This window comes from Monopterus albus, unplaced genomic scaffold (genome assembly GCF_001952655.1).
Source record: "Monopterus albus unplaced genomic scaffold, M_albus_1.0 scaffold96.1, whole genome shotgun sequence".
In the NCBI taxonomy this organism is placed as follows: domain Eukaryota; kingdom Metazoa; phylum Chordata; class Actinopteri; order Synbranchiformes; family Synbranchidae; genus Monopterus; species Monopterus albus.
Window position 1 is genome coordinate 3,481,491 of NW_018127976.1, and position 13,055 is coordinate 3,494,545.

The window sequence follows — 13,055 nt, forward strand, 5'->3', positions numbered from 1 at the left end:
AGGACTGAGTCACTTGCATAAGGCACCATTAAGGTCAACAGTGCATTATTAGATTGGAAATAACGTACAAAAATGAAAATCAGTCTTCAAGGCATAGGATGGATGCAAAAAAAGACTTTAAAAACTGGCAAGCAGTGGAGAACTCTCCAAACAGATGAAAAACCATTATGAAGGAAATGGATGAAGTTGTAAAACTAAAAGAAAATTATCAAGACTTTATGTACAATATTGTAACATTTAACTGATCGCATTTTAGCTGCACTTTTATTGAAACTATTTGCAGTCCTGTATACAGTGGAAACAGGAAGTGAACAAACCCTAGAACCATGCAACACCTGTCTATGATACTGAAGTTATAGTATAGTTGTGTAATACTTCTAAGCACACAGCTTATACAATTTGACTACAAATGAGCTTTGTAGCTTGTAAAAAAATAATTCACCAGGCTACATAACACATTGCACATTTAGTAGCTGCACCAATAACACAAAAAAAAAAAAAAAAAAAAAAAAAAAAACCTTTGTTATGCTGTAGACAGGGTTGGGTTTGGTCCCTGGGTCACAGGCGAGAGAGTGACACATCAACTCTTTCTCGCTGTTCAAACCCAAGGCCTCACAAGCGTGGGAGAATCCCCCCTTCCCCAGTCTGGGTGCCAGACAGACAGGCAGGAACTTCCTCCCTGCCTCATCGTCTCACTGCCGCCAGGGATACACAAGTGGAATGTTTACCCCAGAAACCCAGTCAGGCCTCAGCAACACTGGCACCAACCTCGCACCATCCATCAATCTGTTTCTTCTCCCAAAAGTCCTTTCTTCTTCTCTCTTTCTGGGGAACCAGTGAGCCAGTCTCAGACATTCACAGTGCACACATGCTTACCTCAGAAGTACCAGTGTATCTGCTGTCAGGGAGGTGTCCCCAAAACATCATGCATCATACATACAAACCATTCATTCTTTTATGTTTGTGTATCTTTTACATTTTTTGTGTAAGTTCTTTTCAGACAAAAAAACAAAAACAAAAAAAAAAACGCCCCCATTCACGATTTTGTCCTTGTTGCAACAGACAACCTTCAGAGCGTCCTTCTTCAAAGAGAGGTCCCGGAGGCACTGGAATTCAGTATGGTGCAAAACGGCATGCTTTGGCTGGAACACACTCCCGCCACTCTGCCCTGGGACAGTTTGACCAAGAGACTGGTCAGGGAGACAGCGTTTGCTTTTTTCTTGCTTGGTTGGTTCTTGCCCTGCTCTAGATGTGCCTCTTCATGTGAAGAGCCAGATGGTCGGACCTAGAGAAACATCTGGGGAAGGAGGGGAGAAAAGATGTCAATGCAACAACAAAGTGATGAATGAGCTGTTTTAGTTCATGGACGAAAGAACTGGGCTCCAGACAGCGAATGATCGGGTGCATTTTGCAACCAAATTTTAAAGCGTTACGAGTTTTTTTCAATGGTTGCAACTTCAAAATAAACGTGTCTTAGAAGGCATCAACACCCTCACATTCTGCTGGAAGCCTCTCTCCTAGCACATGTAAAAATGTTACAGAGAAATGAAGGAGCAAGGAGTAGCAGGTGTGACTAGGTAATGTGACAGGTAGGGCCAGTACATAAAGAGATTTTGGTGGGTCAGTACTTGCCACTGCTGTAAATACTAAGAAAATGCACTGGCATTATATCTTTTCCAAGAGTATTTTCTCATTTTGAATTTAACTAAATAATTAATACTTTGTCCCTCTGAGCTGACACAGACCCATCTAACTTTCTCATTGTTGAATTCTGTGAACCTGCAGATAAATATGGAAACTGAATCTACAGTAAATACAGAGCGTATTACTTCTAAGGCAAACTGGAGGTGGAATGCAACACATTCAGATATGTCACTTGGCTTCATCACCCCGCACTTAGTTTATTAGGTACACCAAGCTAAAACTACTACATTCAAATACAACACACCTGTAATAAATCCTCCTTCTTGAAGGTGTTAATTATCAGTTTGTGTTCAAACTCTCTCAGAGAGATGTTGATCTAATTTTCTGATCACTTTGCAGGCTGGAGTTTGTGCTGCTGCTGAATTGCATTGTTACAAGGCATTTCTATAATTTACTTTGTCCACCCCATTTATATCTAAGGGCTAGGGTAAATAGCAGAAGCACCACCCTGTGCAACACAGTACAGCATAATCCTCCAAAATGATCACACTGATGAATCAACACCTCTCTAAAACAGTCTGAACACTAACTGATGACCTTGTATTATCCTGCATTAGTTTTAGCTTGGTGTATCTAATACACTGACAAGTGTATAACTGGCAACATTATCAGCACCGCATCTATTATCACACAGGCTAAGTGGTTTTCAGTTTAGCAAAGAAGCATGGGCCAGAAATGCATTCAAGAATAGGTTTACATTGTTAGACAGTGCACATGACATTACAGCAGCAGCAGTGACATGAATGTAATATTACACTAACTCCAGGTTAACTTACAGGCCATCTGCAACACTGTCTGGGTGTGTTAAAGGATTACAAAGGGTCATAAAACCGTAACTTTCCTCCCACAGAACTGTTGAAAGACTTAATGTTCACAAATGCAAGTCAATTAGGTACAAGTCAGAAGTCTTTTTATGTGACATCTCTGACACGTGAAGCACAAATTATGCAAAGATTCTCGTGTTGTGTGTTAAGTAGCTCCTCTTCTTACATTTTCAGGGACAAGAGCACAAAACAGGTGAGAGGAGTGAGAGAGCTGAGCATTAACTTCAGTCTTTCACACAAACCTCAGGTACACAAATGACAAAGCATGTGTGAGATCATATACTGATTTACTTGAACTGAATAATAATAATCTTACAGAATAATAAAGATATTTTTGAACCCGCTACTGATGTCAGTATTCAGGCGTTTATAACATTAAGCAACTAGAGATTCACAGACTGTAATTTTCTTGGCTGATTTGGATTTCAGACTTTGACTTGCAGATTCTGACTTTTTCTTTCTAAGAACTGTAACTGACAGGATACATAGATGTATCTGTAACTTTTCTTTAATGAAAAGCAAAACACTTTAATAAAGTTTAACATTTTCTGTCTTTCCCTCACTCTTTTGTTTCCTTACAAATCTGCAACTAAAAATGAAGTGCAGTATTTTTATTTCTCCAAATATAAACACATGCAACAAGTAATAGACACAGAATGTCTGGTTCTACTGAGCACACAGTTCTTATTGAAGTGTGTGTACTGTAGTTTGTATTTGCTGTGTTTCACCAGGGGTTGTACACACTGTACATATACATGCATTTCATGTGTGGCCAGTAATTCCCTCACTGGGTACTATTTGTCAGTGCTGGATGTAGTTTTCTATTCTCCAAGGTGTTTCTGTAGCCGCCTCTGTACACTTTTTTGTTCACCAAGTGCTTCCACCGCACGAGTGAACACACCCAGTACGGACATGAGCATGAGTCTCACTTGAGGTGCACATGAGATGCTACGTGTTGCGCACACTACACTATTGGTCTGTGCCACTGCGTGTGTGACATGAACTGTCGCGCCTCTAAATCTGAATGGGACAGAATGCGATATCTCAGAGTGATTGGCCGCTCACGCTGAAAACCGGCCATTCCCGATCTCTGCCAATCGATCGGTGCATCTCTACCAATAACAATATATTACAGAATATAACTTTTTTCCAAATACTTACATTTTTTTAAACTTCTTCAAGATACTAAGTGGTAAATTTAACAGCTGAAATACTGACTTGTAAATGTAGCCTGACCATTACTGAATTTTTGGAAAATATCAACACTGATATTTGAAGGCTTAAAAATCTGACAATGACATTATTGGCCAATCTTTGTTTTGGTTTTCTTTACACATACAATATTTTGTGCACAAGAGATGTACTGGGAGGCACAGTTTAGAGTTGAACTACAGAATGATGACAGTTTGAAGACTGGCCAAAAATACAGCATTGATTAATCAGTCTAGGTCTTAATTTTAAGCTACGTGAATATAAACATCTGAGCTTTCACTATTTAAAAATGCTACAAGAAAAGTAGATGATGCCAACATGAATTTCATGCTTCAGCTCTGTGCGAAAGAGACATATTTATTAAAAAACTGTTATTTGCAGATAAACAGCTTCTCTTACCTGTCACAGTGACTGCATTTAAATGGCTTTGCCCCGGTGTGCTTCCTGAAGTGCCTTGTCAACTCGTCACTTCTTGCAAAACGCCACTCACAGCCCTCCCATGAACACCTGTATGGTTTCTCACCTGCAGAATGATTAACAGAGTTCAAATTTGGGCACAAGCACAAAAGGAATGCAAAGCGTTTGCTACTCGAGCAAGGATTGGTTGGCTCTGCGCTGTTATTATTTAAATACATTCAAATCACCCTGGGGGCCAGGACAGATGACATAGATATTCCAAGCATGTGTAACAGGCCTCTCAAGACCCAGTTTTCCACTGAACCTGCAGCTCTGTTTTTATGCAACTTAAAACATGCTAGGAATGCTAAAAGCACTTCAGTGAAATTCTGTGTCATATACAACATATATAAATATTTAAAAAAAAAGCCCACAAGTACAATTTCACGGTGCTAATCAAAAATGAGAAACGCCTTCAAACCCAGTGACCCATGGCTCCCCACCCATTCACTCCTTTCCCATGGTGAAACTCAATCTGTATTGAAGTCCTTTTATCTCCCAAGTGCAACCCCCTTCACTCACTAGTTTGGTCACATTCCAGATAGATTAGGTCACAGTTTTGGTATCCAGCCATGTGGAGCTAATACAACACCCCAGCTGAAAGTATCATGCATTGTGGGCTTTTAATTATATTACGCAATGGACGGAAATGGTATTAGGGTGGAAGACTGAGCACAGAATTGACAGCACATCTGTCCTTAAAGAAATAAAAACAGAGATTTTTTTAAACTGTGAATACTGCTTTTGCATAGAAGACCATTAATCTCTCTCATCAGTTTTGTGTTTATAGGAACTCAGCCAACTCTGGTTGTGACGTTCTATTCTGAATGTGTTCTGACTCTGAACTCACCTGTATGAGTACGCTGGTGTGCTTTAAGGTGGGAGCTCTTTGTGTAAACTTTGCGACACCCATTGAATTGACACCTGTGTACTCGCCTCCTGCTGTCTGGAGACGCATCCCCACAGATGAGTCCCATCTTTTCTGAACTCTTCACCACCCCGCCGCTCCTGATTTTGACTGGCGAATGCATCTCGGCATGCGTGGCGACCCAGCCATCTGTAACGCCGCCAGGCTCTGAGTTAGCCTCTGGAGAGGATGGGGGGGTGCTAATGGCGGAGGGACTAAAAGGTCCAGAGTCAGCCAAGACAGAGCCCAGAGGATTGGAGGTAAAGCTGTGTATGGGCGAAAGCTCCTCAGAACTGTCTGAAGCCTCGCTGCTGGCATCTGAATTCACACTGATGGTGTCCAAGATTTGGCTATCCTGATTGTCCTCCTTGTGGGCTAGGGGCAGCTTTGGGTCAGCCTTGGCCTTATCCCCACAGGCCAAGATCAGCTTGCTCCAGAGGTCCTCCTGACCATCGAACTTGAGGTCAGATGTAGCAACATAAGGCTCGCTCTGCAGGTAGCGCTCCAGCTCCAAGCATGTCTGGTTGAATGAAAGCATACGTTGATAATAAGTAAATTACCACAGCACCTCTGAAGTGAGGATGTTCATTCACACCAGAAAAATGCTTTTAACTGATGTATGTGCACATTCCCCAAAATGCATTATTTGTTAAATGTTTACTGTAGCACACTTCAGCTGTTCCTGGACTCATCTTTATTGTATCATATATTAGACCTGCAATGATTAGTCAGTCAAAGAAAGTTAATAATCTAGTTGTTTTTCTAGCACAAATGCCAATAACGTTCTGGTCCCACAGGTATGAGGACTTTGCTGTTTGCTTCTATCTTATGATGGTTATTTTTAGGTTTTATATATTTATTTATCTTGGACACTTGATTAGAGAAAACTAAACATCCCTTTGGGCTTTGAGAAGTTGGTTTGGATGCTTTTCACTACTGTCTGATGTTTACATATTTAAAATCATCTGGAGATTTGCTGATAATAAATATATCCAACCAACTGCATTTGCATTCTTGATTCTGAATACAATAATTATGGGTTTACTTGGCAACTCATCCTCCCTCACATCATGATCTCAAAGCATCATGTAGCCTACCAGTGACCTCACCTTCACGTGAACACCTGAGCACAGGAGAGCTGAGCTGAGCCTGAACACACAGCCTGCACTCATATGACTCACTGAGTAAATTTAGAGTCCTTTAAAGGAAACCGCTCAACTTCCCCCTCCAAGCTGAGCCATTCAGCTGCTCTTCCTCATGTGTACTTCTGACATGCAATCACATCCTTCCTCAATGTCAGCCACTCAAGCCATGGTTGTAAAAGATACAACAGCTCCAATATACTTCAGAGGCCATTAAAGTTGAAAACCAAAAGCTGTTCATTAGAAGACGCTTGGAGACAGCAGCTTTGACAAGGCAGAGGTAGAATAAATATTTCCTCTAGGCTTATTGCAGCATGATATTTCCTGATTGTGCTGCTGTCTACCCATGCAAGAAGGATAGGACTGACATTTGACAGTGTCATGTTGAGGAGCGCAATGAAATCACTCAGTGAAGTAAATGGATTTTTCTAGTGAATATAAACGAAGCAGAAAAAGAAAAAGGCTGAGAGTGGGCCACTGTTAAATTCCTTAATATGGGGTAAGAAAATAACAAGCTGAAACACTAGAACACGTTAAATGTTCATAATGCGCCAAAGCACACAATTATATTATATAAACACCATATTCACTAGTTAATAGCTACAGTACAGAGATTATCATGAGTCAACACACATGCGATTTGCTGATTTGAAATTCTGCTTCCTCTAACAGCTCATTTTAACCATACTCATGATCAGTTTAAAGAAGTCATGTTAAAGCACCAGCACGCTTCTCCTGAGCTCCTTGGCGTAGAAGATCTAGCTGAATCTGAACCTAGCTGTCAGACTGATCCACTGATCCACTTCAGCCTGTCAAAAACTCCCTCAGTGATTATGAACTAGCACGTCAATGGACGGACCCCTCTAAGTAGCGGGCACCTGTGTTTACAACCGTTACGATGAGATTTCAAACTTCTGAAGCTGAACAAGGCGTCGTAATCTGTAACGTTACACCAAAAGACTAAAAGCTGCACAGTTCCGCTTTGTCACACTACGAGTTAAAACAACAGCCCAAAGTAAATAAAGATATTCACCTGCTGCCAATACTCCTCCAGTGACGGTAAGGCTGAGAAATAGCCCGTGTCGTGAACTATCTGAAGTTCTTGAAAGATGCTGCACATGGGTAGAACATCCATTTTCCCCGAGCTTTTTTTTTTTTAAAGCCTGGTTAGCGGCACTTATATATCTTTTCAAGTGAAAAAAAATACCAGGTTAAAGAAAAAAGAGCGATCCCTGCGATGCAAACAAAAAGCGTCTGTTTTCAGCAGCGATAGCAGGAGGTGAGCGTCCCCTCCGTCTGATTCCCCCTTGATTCGTCTCTAGCTTGTTCTGACACTGTTTGCAAACACTACACTGCACTGACTGGCTCGGGAAACAGCGCTGCAAGCATCCCTATTCAAACCTGGTCGCCACCCCCCTTTCTCACGGCGGGGTTCGTCTGCAGAGCATCAGCCAATCAGAAGCGAGTAGCGTAAACTCGTGGAAATAATATTACAGCTGACCAATCGCAGAAAACGTCTGACTTCATTTGGTTCGTTCTCCGTTTTAATTGGTGCGTGGAAGTCCCAGGAGGTCGCCGCTGATTGGCTGGTTATTTATAGGCATGTATATAAGAGGCTGCAGCGCTCTATTTTCTGTAGTCTTTTCTGTCGGTTCTATGTTTCGCACCGCACCGCGCATTTGAGTCGAAACAGTTTTGCTGCTTTTTTGTGGAACTTATTTCCGTTTATGAACGCAACCTTGTCACAAGTAGCACTTGCAACATGCAGTGAGTCGGATCACCGGAATCTGTAACTGTAGTTAAGTGCAGTTATATCAGTCGCTAAAAGTTGCACCTATTGAATCCACGTCTTGCGACATTATTATTAATAAACTGCAGGATGGTACTGTGCCAATTGCACACATATTTAATATACTGTAGACTACCGCTTTATCAATGACAAGAACATTCTGTTATTAGTTTAAAATAAAAATTTCCCCCACATAATTTGCACTTAAAGAGCATGCAGAGGAATGCATATCCCTAAGAAGTTCCCCAGAGTAAATTTGTTTTACCACCATTTGGTTGTTTTGAAACACTAAACATGTAATACATAACACAGAATCATTCCAAAGAATATTTTACACTGGAATTACTAATCAGATGTCATATTTTAGTGAAGTGCAGTTCATACTAAAATTGTAGGATTTGGTCTGCATTTTTAGAGGCTTAAAGTGATGCTAAAAAAAATTAAAATGAAATATTTGAGAAACAAAAAACTAAACAAAAAATTTTCCCCCATCATGCCTTTTGCATTAGGAAATTAAAATTTGTCACTATATGTACATTTGGTAAAATGTTTGTGTTCAGAGCCTTTGCCAAATGTATCTCAAGGATGAAATAGAAGTTAAAAGCAAAGCTTAGATTCCTAGATTCTAAATCATTAATAAGCATTAAAAAAGAAAAACTTTGACACTGTCCCTATTGTCTGGTGATGCCCTAATGTATTCTCTCATGGGTGACTCTTTACTTCAGCAGCATTCCATCACATAATTGACACTGACATTATGTCATACTGACTTGTTTTTTTTATCATTTCCTCTTTGGAAATGTTCTCATGTGCCACAGAAGCATCTCTTTCTGCTACTGTTACTTAAGTTCACAGTGCTAAGTAGCACTAAAACTTGCCACGCTATGGCCTGATGAGATAAACAACATTTCTACACAGGAGTCACATTGTCTTTAGTGGCAGTATTTTTTTTGTTGCTGACTCAGAAAACTGAATGTCTTTTGTGCTGCTCTGAGTGGTGAGGCCATATATATTTGTCATCCATAGCATCTGATTTAGTCATATGGTGATGGGATGCCTAGAGCTTCCTTAGCACAGCAAAGGATTCCAGTTTGACTTTATCTTACTAATGGGGCTATTCATTATGTGCCTCCAGGGCTCACTCGACAGTTTGCTTTGAAGAGTAGAACTTATTGAGTCCATGTCCATTTAGAGGACCTGCTAAAACTTGTTACCACGTGAAATGTAACAAAAAGCAGGGCTTAGCATTGCACAATAATATGCCCACTCAATATTTATGCATTTCTGCAGCTGCTAAGTGTTACTGTACAGTGTTTGATGAATAACAGAGTATAGTGTCCAGTCTGGCCAGAGCATTAGTGGGCAGTGGGTATCACTTCCTTCATTTGGTCTTTTAGATGAAGCATTTAGAGAATGGACAGTAGAGTCCTGTATGGCAGCTTTTAGTATCTTGGAAGGCCAGATCTGCCACTTTATCATGGTTATGTGATCTCAGCCCAGCCAGCAGCCACAAGAAAGTGCAATTACAAGATGACCCATTTTAATGCATCATTGTCAACTCTATCAATGAGTCGTTCTAAGGTGTGTTTCTGGGTCCATGGTAGACCCGTAGTTTTCTGTATGTGCACAGGCATTACCAGAGAGTAGTTGTTTTCATAACTAGCTATAATTAAGTGTAGTAACTATAACACAGAGCCTTCTCACTGGAAAGTGAGAGTGCTAACCACTGCACTACCTTGCAATGTGACGATCATGTTTGTAAGTGACTATAACTAATTATGGCTACAATGAAAATTTGAAATATTCGGTAGAGAAAGATACAAAACATGAGTTGAACCCAGAACTTTGTTGCTTTGAGGCAAATGTCCTAACCATTGTACCAGTTTGAAATCTGTCCAGCAAAAAAAGTACATCCCCTTATTAACTTCATTTCAGACAGTTTTTAATCAAATAAGGTTACCGCCAGATATTTGGAGTTCTTTTACATTGACAGGGATATACTTAAATATGTAATAATTTTAAGAGTTAAAATAATAATAATAAATATGGGATGCAAACATCAACTGAGAATATGAACCTGTAACCTTCTTGGTGTTAGATATCAGTAATACCACTACACCAGGTCACTATACAATTTGAACCTTTGTAAGAGCAGCTAAAAAGTTCATCCCCTCATAAATGTTAAACCAATTCCAAAACATACTGAATGTTCACTGAACTCGTGCTGGTTTGCATGTCAATCAGCAACAATGAACACATCAGCTGTGCATGGGGGTTGTGACTGCTCAGCATGCACCAGTGTTTGTGGCCATCCTGTACCCTGCTTGTGTCATGTAGGCCTACAGCTGGTCACCCACAGGTAGGCTACACAGGTAAAACACAGTCTGTGTAAATCGCAGTATCTCTTATGTTAAATGTAATGTATTTCTGCTGCTGATTGTTGCATCTCATGTTTGTTATTGGAAAGATGATTTGCATTTCAAACTGTCACTTGTATTTTGTAAACATGGTTTGCGGTCAATACTAAACTGTGCCACTTTGAACCATCCACATTATCAGTGTGTTGCAGACAAAACACAAGTATTTGTAGGTGCAAATTCTATGTTCCCGAGCCCACATTGTGTGAGGCACATGGTCCATGTCAGAGAAAGGGAGACAGACAAATAGCCTACTTAGGGGCCATATTTACTAAGGGTTTGCAGCTCATTTTTTCATACTATGTAGTGAAATTGCATGTCCGTATTTGTTAAGAAGACATGATGGGGTTTTGCACCAGAAAAAAAAGAAAAGCGGCACCATTGAAATTTGCATGTTTGATCTCATGAAAGGTGATTTTTAAGGTGTTCCCATTCAGGGGTGCAAAATAATGGAAGGAGAGAATGGAATTTTATTAAAATAGCAATAATAATAATAATACCCTCAGCGCCTGATTTACCATGGCTGTGACAGGGGTTGCTGCAGCTGAAATTTAACATCAGGAGTAAGCAGGTGTAAAGTTTGAGGTACTGTTCTCAGCATGGCAACTGTTACTCATCAGAGACCTTGTCTGACTTCAGGATAAATTTGAGGAGGGAGAGTATGTTTGTAAATTACATCACTCACCAGAGGAGAATGTGAGGGACTGGTACAGGCTTTTAGGTCACATTGTCCTTCAGTTACAGACCAAAATGAAAAATGACTGGCAAAACACAGTAACAAAATATTGTTTTTGCTTCAACCATATTAAAGTTAAGTCACTGTAAAAATTGCACTTACACATTACAAATTAATTTATTAATTAATTTTGTCTACACATTTGCGCAACAGCGTACAGGCACCAGATCCTAAGTGATGTATTCACATCAATAAAGCTGCGGCTGTGCTCATTTAGGCTACATCAGTGTTGGTAAATATGCAGCTAAATTGAAAAATTGCAGTGCTGCAATATTTTGTGCCTCTTATAGTAATTTCAGACATGTTTAGTAAATATCTCACTTCACGTTTCATTGTTTTCATTTAGATCCACATGGATAGGCTACTGCCTATTTTACAGAGCTAATGGTCTTACCTTTAAGGGAACATAGGTCCAGGTCATTTAAAAGGTAAAGGGTAATTAAGCATACTGGGGCAATAATTAGTGTTATCTGCATTGGTGTTATCAATATTTTATAAATATTTCCATGACAGTAGTCTATGTTCATGTACTGGCATCAATCCAAGCACAATAAATTTTGGACATCTGCCAATACCAAGTCCAATTAGGTAATTATCTACCTGCAGTACATGTTGATTAAATGTATATCTGGCACCTGGAAATAACAGTCACTAGCTCTCTTACTTAATCTGACACTGTATTTTTCTCAGAAGCCCCATCACCACCACCACCACCACCACTACCACCACCAAAAAAAAAGGAAGAGTAAAGACTTTACTCTTGTCTAAATCAAATCTTTGGTCATGTGTGCTGAAAGCAATTAGGTACATTAGTGCGAAATTAACCTGCTAATTAATTTTATTTCATTGTGAGTGTCACAGAAATAAAGCACAGTTAAAAATATGGCTCAACAATGTTTTAACAGGTGTGACAGACTCAGAAATAAAAGTCAGCTCATAATTTCCTACTTGCCATCACGAGGCCAGTTAGCGATGAGGTACAGTGCTTCTGATAGAGACGTGTTGCTTTCTGCGGGAGCCACTGAAAATTTGTCCAGGCTTAAATAAAATAAGAATAAAAATAACTGATTGGAAATCAATGCACATAGATCATTCCCTCTTTTGTTGAAAGGAGGAATGAAAAGGAAGAGAGGGGTGGGGGAAAGAGATCCTGGAAAATCAATATGCATTCAAATCATAAATCAGAATTGAGTCAGCACTTGTGGGGAGGGGACATAATCATTGGCCTGGTTTTGGATTACATACTCCACAGAGCTGAGGCAGCCTGCAAATGTGTTGGGCTTTGTTAAAATCACACACTACATTTCTTTTCCCACACACACACAACAATAAATGGTGAGATCCTCTCATTGAAATGCATTGACGGTTTAGTGTGGCGTTGGCCTTATGTGGTACTGTCAGGCCGCGTCTGGGGACAGATCAATGTGTGTACAATGGGTCGCGTGGTGTCAGCTCCATCAGGCTGTCAATGAGGAGCCTCCACCTACCAGCAGCTCTTGACCTTGAGGATGAAGAGTGAGCCCCGTGAGTGTGTGTGTGTGTGTGTGTGTTTTAGCTCAGCGAATGTGCATGGGACACAGCAATCAGTCAGGATGTTTAGTGATGGAGGTTTGTCAATTGGTTTGTGTGCCCGCATTCAGAACAGACCAATATATCAGCTTGCTGATATATTTGGATGGAAATCAATTATGTCCACCTCTGATATGATGGATGGTTCTTCCTGATCACTGCTGCAGTCAAACACAGTTTTTTTAACCACCTTAGAGAATAGAGGTCAGTACGTAATAATTCCTTAATAATCAAGACGTAACTTAAATATGCAGAAGTTGGCTCAACAGGCAATTTGCACACCATTATTGTTAAAATTG

General features: G+C 40.2%; 1 protein-coding gene across 1 annotated transcript; it reads right to left on the reverse strand.

The window, feature by feature from the left end:
* Positions 1-543: 543 nt before the first annotated feature.
* Positions 544-7,733, reverse strand: klf6a (Kruppel like factor 6a). Its single transcript, XM_020608850.1, has 4 exons — positions 7,279-7,733; positions 5,047-5,623; positions 4,140-4,263; positions 544-1,297 (listed from the first exon to the last, which is right to left on the reverse strand). Exons 1-4 carry the CDS (start codon positions 7,378-7,380, stop codon positions 1,246-1,248), a joined length of 855 nt encoding a protein of 284 aa, XP_020464506.1. The 5' UTR covers positions 7,381-7,733; the 3' UTR covers positions 544-1,245.
* Positions 7,734-13,055: the final 5,322 nt, after the last annotated feature.